Here is a 15,843-nt window from a genome sequence, read left to right as displayed (position 1 = left end):
GCTCATATTCTGGGGTGCTAGAGCCATCCTTCTCCTCAAAAGGGAAATTTAGATAATGCTTGGTGGTAGAGCCACAACTACAGGCGATGCAGCTATTCATACCCTGCCTTTCCAGCTGGGCTTGGGGGAGGTAGTGTTGCAGGGACACTTGAATCCTCTGCTGAATTTTTCAGGAATAAGCAACATCCTCTGGAGTTAAATGTTTATTTTCCACCTTCTCTCAAAGTGTCCCCCAAAGTAAAGCACAGAAGGTAAATTATAAAGGACAGAGAGCACAGTGCCTAAAGTTTTGCCCAAAATACAAGGTGGAGTAGAGGATGTGTCTGTGGCTGAGGCCTGGGCATTGCAGCCATGGGTGCACTTTGCAAGTGATGCTCACAAGCCCCTGTGAGACTTCTGTTTGTTTCTTTTTTTTTAGGAATATACAACAATAAATGTTTTCTAGTTTATTTCAGCTAAAAGGTCAATAGAAAAGGTCTTACTCTCTTTCCTGAGCTTTCACCCAGGATACTGCTGGGTTTCCAGAAGACGCCTACCCTACCACAGAATGTCTCTAGTCCTAGTTGTATCCCTTCATGTCATCCATGAAGAATTTCTGGCCCAGGTGTTCCGGCTGCGTTGTCCAGCAGGGTCTGGTCCCCCTGGACTCTGGGTTTCAGGTAACTCCCATGTGGCTTGTTCCATACGAGTTAGTCATGTTGTGCTTCTGCTGAAATCTGGTGGCCGCCCACAGTCCACGGAGAACGCCGGAGAAGTCTAAGAAAGGCTCAAAGGCCGATGTCATCCAGGTGACTGTGACCAGTGTCCTTCAGGACTGCTTGCATGTCCCTGCTCCCAGCATCTCTTGTTCTCCACACGCAGCTCTCTCCCGGGAGAGCTGTGCCGTCCATAATCGTGCTCCATGACCGTGTGTGCTGTGGCAGCCCTTGGGATAACCCTGGCGGCGAGAGGAGGGCTCGGGCTCGTGTGCCCGGCGGCTCTCACGCCAGCATGTGCATGTGGGGCTGGGGAATGCCCGAGCTCCCGGCTCTGCGGTGAGCTCACGTCTATCCACATCATCATTAAAACGTGCAAACCCCACGGCCTGCGGTGTTTCCTTGGGACAGCGGGCCCCTGCGGTGCCCGGACCCCGGGAGCTGCCCTCACGCCCTGGGCAGCGGTGGGAGCTGGGGAGCAGCGGGGCCGTTCGGCATTCCAGGCGTGCGGAAGTGGCGGAGAGTGACGGGCATGGGTGGATGTCCAGCCTCCTGTTCCGGGGGCGCGGGGAGGGACATGGGTGACACGGATGCAGGGGGCGACCGGGAGCTGGGAGCGCGTGTCGGGGGCACGGAGCTGCCGGCTGCCCGCGGGCGGGCTCTGGGGCCGGGCGCTCCCTCAGGGCTGGACGCGGCCGCTCTGAGGGACACCCGGCTGGCGCTGACGCTGGTCGGGGTGTCCATCGCCCCTCCCGCCGTGCCGGCCGGGACGGTGTGCCAGGAGAGGAGGGTGTTCCCGGCTGAGTGCCGCGGGCTCCGCAGCACCTACCGCGGCAGGATCACCGTAAGTGCCCGCGCCCCGCACACGCCTGTCCCTGTCCCGTCCGAACCCCGCACACGCGTGTCCCTGTCCCAGCCGAGCCCGCACACGCGTGTCCCTGTCCCAGCCGGGCCCCGCACACCCGCGCTGACCCGGTGCCGTTGCAGGATGTGCCCTCGGTGGAGTTCGCTCTGAGGGACACCCGGCTGGCGCTGACGCTGGTCGGGGTGTCCATCGCCCCTCCCGCCGTGCCGGCCGGGACGGTGTGCCAGGAGAGGAGGGTGTTCCCGGCTGAGTGCCGCGGGCTCCGCAGCACCTACCGCGGCAGGATCACCGTAAGTGCCCGCGTCCCGCACACGCTGTCCCTGTCCCGTCCGAACCCCGCACACGCCCGTCCCTGTCCCAGCCGGGTTCCGCACACGCGTGTCCCTGTCCCAGCCGGGCCCCGCACACGCGTGTCCCTTGTCCCAGCCCCGTGCTGTAGTTCCTTCCTGGCTCACCGCTCTCACGGGGGGTTCAGGGAGCGCTGCCCCCGTGGGTGTTGGTGATGTGCAGCCTCGGTGTTTTTCCCCCGCACATCAAGCTTGTCCTGGTCCCGCTGCCCTCCTTTCCCGTTCTCCCTGCAAGCAGCCAGCCAGCTTGGAAGACCTTGGATGGAGACCTGTGTCATCCCAGGGAGCAGCATAATCCAAACCTTGTTTCTGCAGGAATCCAGGTTTCAAAAGCAGTGTTACTCCTATACAGAAGTCCAGAGCTATAAATCTCTCCTGTTCACAGGTTCATGGTTTTTGTGAAGTGCTTTGAAATTTGCTTGGAGAGGAAGCATCCCCAGCAAATATTTTCCTTTGTGGTGTGAAAGGATTCCACATTGCAGTTTTCTCTTAAAATGGTGTACTTGTGTCTGAGCTGATTGCTTGCGTGAGGCACCTGGTGCAAAGGAGTGCTTGCTTGGAATTTCAGGTGTTTTGCTTGTTTTCTTTTTTGTTGAGGTTTTTTTTGCTTTTTTTTTTAAATTTCTCTGAAGCTGTACATTGCCATGATAAGAGCCACTCTTAAGTGCAGTACCCTATCTGAAAATGAAAGTGGGGCAGTGCAGATTGTTCACAGCTGTGTTCCCACTGGATCTTAGATTTTTCTGAGATACAGCTGAGTTTGGTTTTCTTACCTGAATTATTTCCCATCTCTTTTTTTTTTTTAATTTTTATTTTTCAATTGCCTGTTTAATTATTTTTGAATGCTTGGAGCAGTTAGAACAGTTTGCTGTGCCTTATGTGAAAAGGCATTGCCTTCTGCTGGGGCAGGTGAACCTCTCCCCTTCCCTGCCCATGCACAGCAGCAAACAGTCAGCAATCAATCCACTGTTTCCACTGTGCTGCTTTAGCTCCAAATCTCTCCCTCAGTTCCCAGTTCCCCAGGGTAGGATGTGAGCCCCTGTCTGCTGTGCAGCTGTAGACCCTTTATCATCACTTCAGGTGATGTAGCAGTCCCTGTGTGAGGCTGTTCCGTGGTTTTAAAGAGGCACAGTGGCATTTCCCTTCCCTTTTCCAGTAATTTCTGAGGCTCAGTTTACTCATTTTTGCTGCTGCCAGATGTTGAACCCATGTTCCTGTATTGCTGTGCTAGTGTTTCTCTCCTGCAGGACAGCAGCTCTTTCAAAGCCCATCATTCTGCATGTAAAGTTAGGATTCTTTGCTCCCACAGTTTTCCTTCACACACACTGCCAGAACTTGATAATAATTTTTCTTTCCTGCATGCTTTTCTTTCTTGCTCTTCAGATCACTCATGAACATGCCAAGTGAAGAAAGGAAAGATTTTGTCAGGCCTGTAGTGTGGTTATCTTTTCAGTGGACACTTGCTATCTTCTGCTTTTAACTGTTACCTTCTGAAGTTTCCTGTCCTGTCCTGTGGCTGCCTTTTTTTTATTTAGGCTGCCCTGTTGAAGGGCCTGGAAGGCAAAGGAGGCCAGACCAACGTTGTTTGCTCAGCCAGCAGCTTCTTCACCTGACTCCAGACTTGCATGATTTCCTTCTGTAAACCCACACTGACTGTTGCCCAGAGTGTAATCTTTATGCACATATCTACTGGCTCTTTTTTTGTTATTGCTGCCATTTTACAGTGATACAAGTCTGTTCAGCTGCTTGTGGTTGTGTGAAAGGTACAGTTGATATAGCAGGAAACCTTAAAAGGGCAGCTTAACTTGCTTACTGTTGGTGTTGTGTTGTTTTAGGCCGACATCAGCTGGTCAGTGAATGACATGCCACAAGGGACTATCAAACAGCCCCTAGGGTATATTCCAATCATGGTGAAGTCCAAATTGTGCAACCTCTGTGGTTTTTCTCCACAAGACCTTATGCAGCACCATGAGGAGGAAGAGGTAACGGGGATTTTGAGGGTCAGGAAGGTCTGTGTTTTACCTGAGCCGTCTGTCAGGTCACCTTCTCTTTGCTGAGCTTGAACATTGATATTTTGTTTCAAGTTTGACTTCCCGTTTTCTCTTGAAAGCAGATTGTTTATGGGGATGAAGCAGCTTGAGAAGTTTGCAGCTGTGGCTGTTCTTGAGCACAGGGATCTGTTTGGTGTCAATATCTACAGTTTTAGTGTAGAACCTCTCAGCTGCTGCACAACAACTGAGAGTGCTGTGAAGGGGAGAGAAGGATTTGGAGAACAGGCATTGGAAGAGACATTTCCATTCCTAGCTGTCTTCTGCAGCTTTTTCCCTGTCTCCCCAGTAGCATGTTAGCTGTCTATAATTAAATACAGCCTTATATAGCTCTGCATTTTGAACTCACAAAAAAAAGACAGAGAAAAACTACAAAAGCAAATCAGAAAAGTAAGCTTGTATGTGACCAGAGATCTTTTGTAGCATCCCATGAACTCTGGTTTATAAACTCAAAGTGAGAATTACAGAGCACTTACTTTAAAAAGTTAATGGCAGCTATTCAGATATGGTCCCTTGATCACAAAGGTTTTTTCTTCCTCTAAATTGTGGAACATGCATCCTTTTCCTTGCACTCTGCTGCATTTAGACTTCATAAGTCTAAGGAGTGCAGGCTTTCCAAAAGCAGTGCTGAATCATGTCTTGCTATTTACAAATTAAATGTTGGGTTTTCATGTATAGTACAGGCATTTTTTTCTTCTACTCACAATGCCAATTCTGAGTTTCTAAGTGTATTAAAATTATTTTTCTTCTCCTTCCAGGAAATGGGAGGCTACTTTATAATCAATGGCTTAGAAAAAGTAATCAGGATGCTGATTATGCCCAGACGAAACTTCCCTCTTGCAATGACAAGACACAAGTGGAAAAACAGAGGCCCTGGTTTCACAGAGTATGGTAAGCTCAGCAGATTCCTGCAGCATCCTAGTAACAACTGCTTGAGGACAAACAGGAGTGACCATCTGTACCTGAATTTTGGTAGTTTGTTTTCTTACAGTTCTAGTATTAATATTTTTTGCTGCACATAAGAATAAAGGATGAACACATCAGCATGATGGTACAAGCAAGAAGCAGGGACTTTCCTGTGGGAGCTGTCTGAGCTACCCATGGGGAGCAAGGAGATTTTATTCCAGGCTTTGCAGCACTTGCCACCTTTTGTTGTGTGGAAGATGTAACTAAAACCTCACCTTCACTACAAGTCAGTGTAATCCATGAACTAATTTCACTGATTTTGTCCATACATGATGGCAGATTTAATATCCATGAAGCAGAGTAAACTAGGTTCATGGCTGCACCTTCCCTTTGTCATGGATACTCAGCAAAACCAGTTTAAAATTGAATTAAGCCAGCAAATGTTAAGTAGGATTTTAAACCCAGGTGTTGCCAGTTGCTGATTGACTGGACCATGGTGCTTGAGCACACACTGTAGTTCCACACTAGTTTATTCCAAGGCAGTGGCAGATTAGATGGTCCTTTTTTGTTCTGTTTTTAGTTTGTCCTGCAGATGATAGTATAGAGCTGGACCAGGAAACGCTGCTGCTGCACTGCCAGCCAAACACAGAGATAAGAGTGCCATTAGGAACAGTACTTGTGTGTTACTCTCTCCTACAACCAAAGGTTACAGACGGGATAGTTGAGGCCTGTGTCTTTCTTTAAAAACTTTGTGCATCTTCCAAGCCTCTTAGCACATGTGCTGACTGTCCTGAGACACTGCCCTCTTTAGCTAAGAGCTGAGTTGAGGTCATGTGTTTATTTGAAGTGGCACACTGACAGTGAAGTGAGTAATCTGCCTCATGTTCTCAGCCATCAGGTACCAAAGTTTCTCTCATGAATTGTCTCACACCTCCTCAAACACGACACAGTGATGCAGCCACTTGGTTTTGTGCAGCTCGTGCTGATGTTGTGATTTTTGCAGGGGTGGTGATGCACTGTGTCAAGGATGAGCATACTGCAATAAACATGAACCTTCACTACTTGGAAAATGGCTGTGTCATGGTGAATTTCATTTTTCGCAAAGAGTTGTTCTTCCTCCCCTTGGGATTTGCTCTGAAGGTAAGCAGTGAATGCTTGTCATTTCTATATTGCATAAATACAGAAGTGTTGCAAAGCATTTTTATTTTAAGTAATGAAGAGAAGATAATTCCACTTGGAGTGTTTTCAGTCAGCCTTCCAATTAGGATTGGAGCAAGGTCATCCAAACTCTGCAACACTGATCAAACACTCAGTCTGCAGCAGAGGAGGTGTCTGCAGGGACAGGAGATGAGGGGAGAAGTCACATGCTCATGGTTTTCTGGGGTTTTTCTAATGAATGGTCTGGATGGAGATCATTATCAGTGTATGAATATCCCCTGCATTACTCTCTAAACATCTCAACCCCACAGCATTTTGCAGTTTTCATTGTGGAAGGGTATTTCTAGAGCACTGAAAACATAAATAAGGAGTTAGTATACAGCCTTAGTTCTTTAGCTGTATTTTCTAGACAGATGTTGTTACAACCTTCTTTTTCTTGTCTGATAAACTTCTGTCTCTCAGGCATTAGTTAATTTCCCAGACTACCAGATTTTTGAAGAGTTGGTGAAAGGAAGGGAAGATGACACCTTTTATGCAAACTGTGTTACTGAGATGATGAGAGCAGTGGTGGATGCCGGATGTTTGACACAGCAAAACGTCCTGGACTACCTGGGAAAGAGCTTCAGAGTGAAACTCAACCTGCCTGAGTGGTACAGCAATGAACAGGCTGCAGATTTCATTCTGAGGTCTGTATGTGGCTGTGATCCAGTGTCATTGTGTTGGATTTATAGGCATATGTGAGAGTATTAATGGATTTACACAATTATTCCCAAAACAGTTTCACAAGAGGGTGACAGTTTTTATTTAGATGGGATTTTTGTGATGTCATTGATGAAAGACACAAAGGTTGAAGAAGAGAAACTTAAAAGGTAGCTCTGTGACTGAGGATCCATTTGGTGAACAGACATAATGCAGTTTATTATCAGCTTCACACAATCTCTGTCAACTCTGAATAATTTTGGTCTTTTAAAATGGCAGAAAAGAGATGCTTTAAAATCTTCTTATATGAAATAAGTCAGAAAGTAGTGAAAGAATTGGCTTTGAGACTGTCAGTTTGGCATTCAACTAAAAAATTAATTTTTCTGGTAAAGCATGTGTTTTGCTCTTCCTCCAGCTTTAGGAGTTAGGTGTGGTTTTCCTTTTTTGATTGTGCTGGACTGTTGCTCAGACCACAGTTTTCCATACATGGCTTGATAGCAGTGGAGATTTGGAGTTTCTGTGACAGGACACTGATAGTGCTAACAGAAATATTCTGTAGTGTACGTCTACTTGCCTTGTTAGGCTTTTATTAAAAAAAAAAATTAGTTTACAGTTATTTAGGAGAGACATGAAGAACATGAAGCTAGCATGAAGAGATCATGGAGGTTGTCCTTCTTCTTTCTCTTCCTTCAGCAATTGTATCTGTATTCACCTGACCAGTAGAATTGAAAAGTTCTACCTGCTCTGTATGATGACCCAGAAGCTCTATGCTTTTGCCAAAGGGGAATGCATGGAAGATAATCCAGACAGTCTTATGAACCATGAGGTGCTTACCCCAGGACAGCTTTTCCTTATGTTCCTAAAGGTAAGGTCATGGCTCCCACATCTTTACATTTCTTTATGGACCAGAAAGTTGATAACATGCCTTTGACTTAAACAGGTAACTTACTACTAATCTATTCCAATTAAATTTATAGGGATACCTCATTTTAGAATGCTGGGAGTAGAAAAGTCGTGTTCAGAAGCTTGACTGTCCCATGAAGTTCACTGTGGAATAGTAGTTCTCATTCCCAAATAAGACATTTCCCTGTGTTATTACATATTTCTTTAATCTTTCTTTTTTTCCCTTTAGCCAGAATTTTCTTTAACGTTGTTTTTTTGAAAGCCTGTCAAAACTTCTCTACTACTTGAGTGGTTTGAAAGTGAATTTGGGGAAGCATTTTAGTGCTATGAAAAACAGCTACCAGGAGCCAGAAAAAGTTGTTTTCCTGCCTAGCCCTTGCTGTCAGATCAGCAGGGGAGTGAGTTAACGGCCCCTTTTTTTGAATACTAATATCCTAAATAGTTTAAAGCATACAGTAGACACAGTGTACACTGTATACAGAGTTACCCTTGTGGTCAGATTGTAGGTACACTTTCTGCTTTGGTTGTCTCTGCTTTATGAAATTCTCTTATTGTACTTCATTTGCCATACTCATCACCATTCTGGGTGAAAATGATTGCCAAGCTGTTGGGTGGGTGTTTTCCTTTTAGTTCTGTGTTGACATACACCATCAACATCTTGATAAAATGAAGTCAGTGTTGGAAATAAGTCTGGAAAACTGTCAGTTCCTTAAAAGTTGTCCATCTTGCTAATTTCAGAGTTCTGTGGCATGTGCAGCTGATGTGCTGGATTAGAACTGGTGTTCTAATTTGAGCCTTTCCTGTCCTGTTTTAATTTTAAATCTCTCACTTTTAAACCGTAGGAGAGGCTTGAAACCTGGCTGCAATCTGTAAGGTTTGTTTTGGAGAAAAGAGCAGAAAAGGCAGATATCAACCTAAATACAGACAGCCTGGTGAAGGCATTCAGCCTGGCACCAGACTTCACCAAGCCCTTTGAGTATCTGCTTGCAACTGGTAACCTGAGGTCTAAAACAGGTAAATCTGCAGGCTTAAGGTGCCTTTTTTTCCTTTTTTTTCCCCCCATAAAACAGAATGAGGAACAATGTAAAATTGAGCTCTTAACTGGAAACAACTGCTTATAGGCAGACATTGTGCACTGTAACTGAATTGCTAAAAGGAGTTTGAAGAAAGGGATAGTTGAGGAAAAAGGCAAGATTTATGCACAAGTATAGGCATTGTGCATGGTATAGAACAAGTTAGTTATGAAAGCAAAGCCTCCACCCAGATGAACAGTTGAAATTTAGCATTGTTCAAAACAGTGACCATAATTCAATTTGCTTTCCCAAAGATTATTTCTTCTTAGAAGGTGCAGTGTAAGACAGAGAAGGGACATTTTTTAATCACAACTGCCCCATTAGTCATGTGGGTTTAAATGGAGAGAAATTGGTTTGCTGATGTAGATTCAGATTTATCTGATGCTTCCCTGAAGTGTCCAGTATGACAGTGTTGTAATGGAGCACCCACTAGAAAATGAAATTAGATTAAAAACCTGCAGAATTTTGATAAAACATACCAGCTGCAAGTTCCTATTTGCTTCACTGGCAATTACTTCCACACGTTTGTAAAAGGAACTAGATTTTAAGGAATAGCTTGGAATTTAAAGTCTCTAGGTCTCTTACAGGTCACTGAGTTTCCTGTGCACATGCACCTACCTTGTTGGGATCCGGTGTGAGCATCTTTAGAGGTTGTCAGTGAAAAATAAGAAACTGCCTTGTAACATCAACCTGTATTTGTTAAAGCTGGATGAGTTCCTGACATAAATCTCCCTTTTGTTCCCTAGGGCTGGGCATGTTGCAGGCCAGTGGTCTCTGTGTGGTGGGGGACAAGCTGAATTTCATCCGCTACCTCTCGCACTTCCGCTGCATACACAGAGGGGCAGCGTTTTCCCAGATGAGAACCACGACTGTCCGCAAGCTGCTGCCCGAATCCTGGGGCTTCCTGTGCCCTGTGGACACCCCGGATGGAGAGCCCTGTGGGCTCATGAACCACATGACAGCTCTGTGTGAAATTGTCACCGAGATGGTGCCCGTGACAGACATTCCACCTCTGTTATGTTCCCTGGGTATGTTTCACTGTTTGCACTAAACCTGATGGTTTAGTGAAGTGTTCTCCTTTCTTACCTCCCTGCCCTGCAGCCCCATGCCTGGGAAAGGTTCTTCACACAGCATCACAGCACACTGCTCAGTTGAGAAGTGAAATCAAGTTTGACTCACTGGGCTTCTGCTTAGTGGTAAATATTACATTGCTTGTACAGGCACATGAGCCTGTAAAATTCCGTGTCAGTGTCTCTCAGCTTGTCCTGTAGTGTGAGGATGTTCACTGAAGCACAAGGAATGGCAAAAGGAATTTCTCACAGCTCTGAAAAACTGGACTAAGCAGTAACTTTGTAATGACTTGAATTGCAGTTCACTTGTGATTACCACAATAATGAGAATCTTTATTTCAGTTGGAAAAATGGGGAGAGGAATGACATTCTAAGCTGTAAATGTTTTTCATTTTCCACTGAACCTGCCTGTGGCTTTGCCAAGAATTTTTTGATGTCTCAGAAAATTTCTTGGTGTGAACTGAGAAGTGCAGAAATAACTCCTGTGTTTTGTTTGCTTTTTTTTTTGGCTGTTCTGTCCATCAACCCCCTGTTGCCACAGGTGTGACCCCCATTGATGCAGCTCCAAGCCAGCCTTACTCCGAGTGCTACAGAGTTGTGCTGGATGGCTCCATGGTGGGCTGGGTAGAGCGGGAGCTGGCTCCCGAGATTGCACAAACTCTCCGCCGTTTCAAGGTTTGTTGTCTTGTTTGGAATGTTTCTTAGCTAAACATCTTCCTCATGCAGTGGCCAAAAATAGGATTGTTTGGAACTTCTTAGGCTTCCTTTTTTTTTTTTTTTTTTTTAATCTGACCCAGTAATTTATCTTCGGCTGTATGTTAGAGTATGCTGTTGTGTTACCTTTTTTATTAATCCATATGTTTCATCTGTTGGCTTATGAAGTTACAGTTTTTGAAAGAACATTTTCTTGGAAAACATGTGTTTCATCTGTTGGTTTATGAAGTTACAGTTTTTGAAAGAACATTTTCTGGGAAAAGGCAAGATAAGACAGAATATGTCTTTTTTTGGTGGAAGTTTTTCTAAAAGTATTCTAAGAACTCTTCTCCATAGCTTTTTATTAGTGGCTACACCTGTGGCTGACATTATCATTGCGTGACCAGGTGGAGGCAGTTTAGTTAAACTTGGTTTGTGTTTCTAGATTGTTATTTCTTTGCACCAACAGATAACACAAGAGAAGAGATTTCCTGCACGGGCAGAAGTGGTTCTTATCCCGATGACAGGAAAACCCAGCCTGTATCCTGGGCTCTTCATTTTCACTAACCCTTGCCGGATGGTGCGGCCGGTCAGAAACCTGTCCTATGGAAAGAATGAATGGATTGGGACCCTGGAACAGGTGGGGTTTGCATATTCCCATGGTACAGAGGTACCTGGCATCAAAATTTGGTTTGGTAAATATTTATGAAAGGAGCTGAGGATGAGGCTTGTGTTGAAGAGCTAGAATACATGATGAAAGGGGGTTTTTCACTCCTGCAAATTGATTTGTGTTAAATGTCATTGCTGGACTGCAGAGATCTTTTTGAGATCTTCAGATCTGCTCTCGGTATTAACTTTGTGAAGATTTGAGGTGAAGGATTGCTGTGTTGTGTGTACCATGTCATCTTGTGTTGCATCATGTTTGCCAAATGGCTCCTGGGCAGCCAGGCAGTGGATTGTTGGGAGCTCATCCACTTGGAACTATTAAAGTGGGAGACAGAAAGGAGGACACGTTACTGCAGTTTTGTATTTCAGGCTTCCTTCCCATGCACTTAATCTGTGAGAGGTGGTTTACCAGCTGTCTGATTTGTCTTGCTAATACAACTACAATGCAGGCAACAACCAAAGCTAAAACTGAAATGAACAGAAAACTATTGGAAACAGCTTTGTTTTGTTTCCTTCCCTTTAAAAGCAGGAAGTGAACAAGCATTATCCAATTTGATGTTCGCAGATCTTCATGAACGTGGCCACAATGGACTCAGAGGTGGTGCCTGGAGTGACCACTCACCAGGAACTCTTCCCTCACAGCATCTTGAGCGTGGTGGCCAACCTCATTCCCTTCTCCGACCACAACCAAAGTCCACGGAACATGTACCAGTGCCAGATGGGTAAGTGCTGAAGTACCCAGTGCTGCAAAACACTGGGCAGAGGGATTAACACTTCATGAATGCCTCTAGTATATTGAATTTCTGACAGTATTTTCAGAAAGGTGTCCTTAAAACATACCTCTTTCTCATACTTTTCTGCAAGTAGCAATATGACTGCTCAAAACTCAATTCCCTTGTCAGGATATTGATGCTACAGGAGCAAATGCATTTTGGCCTGGAAATACCTAACATGGGCCTCACTCTGGGAAATACTGGGGAGAAGACACACATACATCCCCCACAAAAAGACAAAACAAAACAAGTAAACACACAAATCTCCAAGTAAGCAAAACCAGAAACACCACACTAACCTTAGTGGGGATTTTGAAATTGCAGAAAAAAATCCGCAGAAAAGAAAACAAAATTAGATTCAGTCCTTATGAAATGCTGTGAAAGGCATTGAGTATTGTGGTTCATAGAAAACTTATAGCTGGGCTTAGGACAATTATTAAATTCCAGGGGGGTTAAGATTGATAATTCCTCTAAATTTGTAAGTATTTCCAGCTTTTTATTAATGAGATACACAGAGGAATAAATCCAAGTTTCCCTCCTTCCCTCCAGGAAAGCAGACCATGGGGTTTCCTGTTTACAACTACAAGGATCGCTCGGATAACAAGCTGTACCACCTGCACACCCCCCAGAGCCCTCTGGTGAGGCCCAGCATGTATGACTATTATGGGATGGACAGCTATCCCGTTGGCACCAATTCCATCGTGGCTGTCATCTCCTACAGTGGCTATGACATGGAAGATGCAATGGTAAGCCACCAGAAGGAAAAAAATCCTGCTGTCCTGTGAAGGAATTTGATGTGGGCACTGGGAGTAGAGGTGACACTCAGCTGAGAAGACCCTGCTTTCTGTCTGTGCTGGTCCTCACACCCTTTGGGCAGATTGAGCAGCCCAGTGGTTGTGTTTTTACAGCAGGCAGTGCTGGAAGTGCTGGGAGTAGAGCAGAGCTTTCTTTGTCCAAGGCTGTGGCCTTCCAGCTTTGAAAAATACTTGGGTTGTGTGAGGCTTGAGCTTTTTGGAATGGTGACTTACTGGGAGACTTTAAAAAGGCAGTGTTCCCATTTTGATCTGATGCTTACCTTTGTAAATGTTTTCTTCTTTGAAGTTATCAGCAAGTCTTTAACGGGCTTTTGTTTCTCCTTTTTAGATCGTAAATAAATCTTCCTGGCAGAGAGGATTTGCTTATGGAAGTGTTATCAAGGCAGAGAGCATTGACCTTTCCCTTAAAGCCAGCAGGGCAGGAGATAACTTAGTGTTTGGCATCAAGCCTGGCGATCCAAACCTTGGGGAGAAGCTGGATGCTGATGGACTGCCTTTTGTTGGGTCTATCCTGCAGCCCGGGGACCCCTTCTACAGCTTCATGAACCTCAACACTGGGGAGACCTTCACTGTGTACTATCCGTAAGTACAGCTTGTCACTCCTGGCTCTGCTCACCCCACAGGAGAGCAGGTGGCCCTTTGCCTACAGGTGTTCCCTTTTGTCCTCACATAATAGTGTCCATGGCATGACAGAGAGCATGAAGATCATGCTGTGGATGATTCCCAGGCATGTGTCACATCTTTTCTCTAAGCCAGTGTGTGCTGCAGAGCTGGTTTATCCCAGGAGGATATTTTTTTGGTGATTTGCCTGTGCTGATTGTAGGTAGAAATTATAACAGTTAAGCCTGCAGCAGACCCCTGGCACATGGAATGCCAGGCTGAGGGCTCATCTATAGAAGGAGCACAACCCTGAACAAGGCACTTGTCAAAGCTCACACTTTTCCTTCCCTTTCTGCTCTGAACTTCCCTCTCTGCTGAGGAACTGAATCAGGTTCTTTATTTTGGAATCCCATCAGTATGATGTGAATTTATTGGTGGTAGGGAGAGGGGCTGCTGCCTTAACACAATGGAAATGGCAGTGGGACACAGTTCATCAGATACAAAGTGTGATACAGATGAACCAGGTTGAAATGGTCCTTGTTTTAAATCATGGGTGGCACATTACCCGATCACCTCAAAGTGGTACCTGAATGGTACTTGGAAGATGCCTTTGTATTGCTTCCTTACATAGTCTGAGTTCTCTCACTACTGAGTAGTCCTTTGAAGAATGGTGGTGTTTCTCAGCTGTCCAAAGGCATTTTATAAGTGGTTTAGGTTTTCTGCTTCATTTTCCTTTTGAAACTAAAAATTACTATCAAACCTGACACCTTTGCTATGATTGTTCCTCCACCTACACAGGAGTAAGGAAGTGGGCATTGTGGACAACGTTCGGTTGTGCAGCAACGACCGTGGCACTGGGAAGTTCAAGAAGGCTTGCATTACTGTGAGGGTTCCCCGAAATCCCACTATTGGAGACAAATTTGCCAGCCGTCACGGGCAGAAAGGTATCCTGAGCCAGCTGTGGCCCGTCGAGGACATGCCCTTCACGGAGAACGGGATGGTTCCAGACATCCTCTTCAACCCTCACGGCTTTCCCTCCCGCATGACCATCGGGATGTTAATTGAGAGCATGGCAGGGAAGTCAGCAGCCCTGCATGGCGTCTCCTATGATGCCACTCCCTTCACCTTCACCGAGAAGAAGTCTGCTCTGAAATACTTCGGTGAGACTTTAGCGAGCGCAGGTTACAACTTCTTTGGCACGGAGAAGATGTACAGCGGCATCAGCGGCGTGGAGCTGGAGGCAGAGATCTTCGTGGGGGTGGTGTACTACCAGCGCCTGCGCCACATGGTCTCCGACAAGTTCCAGGTGAGGACCACGGGGCCCCGAGACGCTGTCACCAACCAGCCTGTCAAGGGCAGGAACGTGGAAGGTGGGATCCGCTTCGGCGAGATGGAGCGGGATGCTCTGCTGGCCCACGGCACGTCCTTCCTGCTGCAGGACCGCCTGTTCAACTGCTCCGACGGCTCCGTGGCCTACGTGTGCACCAGCTGCGGCAGCATGACGTCCCCTGTGCTGGAGAAACTGTCCCACTCCTCCGTGACCAGCAGCAGGAGGTATTCCTGCTCCGTCTGCAGCGAGGTGGATGCCATCGAGGTTGTCCCCGTGCCCCATGTCTTCCGCTACTTTGTGGCTGAGCTGGCGGCCATGAACATAAAAACAAAGCTCAATGTGGAGTAGCTTGGTCCTTGGCGTGGTGATAGTTGGAGGGAGGAGGCACATGTCAAGTCTCCTCCTTGTCCCTGAGTTTCAGGTATTAAGTCAGTTCTCAGGTTCTTCAAAAGAATTCCAAGATTATTTTGATGTTTGTATTGACAGGGTGCTTGCCAAGCTGTAGGGCAAGGAAAGATTGCTCTGTTGGTTTGTTTGGACTTTCTAAAGGATCACCAGCTATTGAGATGCATATGAAAATCAGGCAATATTGCTGCTCCACCCAGGCTCCTGGGTTGAGAGTGATGGGGTTCTTTGAATTCAGGCTGAAACTGTAGGTATGAAGAGGTCATAAAACAACATGAAATGAATGCTGGAAATTACAAAAAATTATTTTTGTCTTTTTCAAGAAAAATCTTTGAAAAATGTATGCCTTAATGATGGGTTTGTGTTGAAGTTATTGTACATGTTTTGTTTTTCTTTACTTCAATACATGTGCCTTGAGTCATAAAGAAGGTGGCACAAAGTTCTGCTGTGTGAAGCCACAGCCTTGACTGCAAGTAATCAAGGTTGCCCTGCCGGGTGTGTCCTGGAAGTGTTTGGTGTCACCAAGCCGAGCGGTGCTGGTGTTTGGGGTTTGTTTTGGTGCGTTTGGCTGAAGAAGAATAAAGCAGAGGCATTTCCACCCTGACTCGTGCACGTGCAGCGTGGATATTGTAGGCCTGGAGCTCATCCTCCCCTTAAGCCCACAGCAGCTGCCACCCACCCACCCCGCCCTGTCCCCGGTGTCCGTCCATTCCTCTGTGCCGTACCCAGAGCTCTTGTGCAGTTTCTTCTTCGCCTGCTGGCCCGGGGGTGCTCCCGGGGCTCGGCGGGCGGGAGGC

General features: G+C 46.1%; 1 protein-coding gene across 2 annotated transcripts; it reads left to right on the top strand.

Moving 5' to 3' along the window:
- Positions 1 to 1,397: 1,397 nt before the first annotated feature.
- On the top strand, positions 1,398 to 15,650 carry POLR1B (RNA polymerase I subunit B). 2 transcript variants are annotated; one of them, XM_039706438.1, is made up of 14 exons: positions 1,398 to 1,539; positions 3,743 to 3,889; positions 4,714 to 4,846; positions 5,865 to 6,001; positions 6,482 to 6,705; positions 7,412 to 7,583; positions 8,464 to 8,635; positions 9,441 to 9,722; positions 10,306 to 10,439; positions 10,927 to 11,097; positions 11,689 to 11,845; positions 12,446 to 12,642; positions 13,040 to 13,293; positions 14,110 to 15,650. In XM_039706438.1, the coding sequence occupies exons 2-14, from the start codon at positions 3,770 to 3,772 to the stop codon at positions 14,987 to 14,989; spliced, it is 3,033 nt and encodes a 1,010-aa protein (XP_039562372.1). In that variant the 5' UTR covers positions 1,398 to 1,539; positions 3,743 to 3,769; the 3' UTR covers positions 14,990 to 15,650. The 2 variants fall into 2 exon arrangements, with proteins under 2 accessions (XP_039562372.1, XP_039562371.1); XM_039706437.1 differs by having other exon boundaries at positions 1,517 to 1,850.
- Positions 15,651 to 15,843: the final 193 nt, after the last annotated feature.

The sequence above is a fragment of the Passer montanus genome, unplaced genomic scaffold (assembly GCF_014805655.1).
Source record: "Passer montanus isolate IOZ18808 unplaced genomic scaffold, ASM1480565v1 scaffold192, whole genome shotgun sequence".
In the NCBI taxonomy this organism is placed as follows: Eukaryota; Metazoa; Chordata; class Aves; order Passeriformes; family Passeridae; genus Passer; species Passer montanus.
Note: the sequence above shows the minus strand (reverse complement) of the source record. Positions and strands in the feature narration are given on the sequence as shown.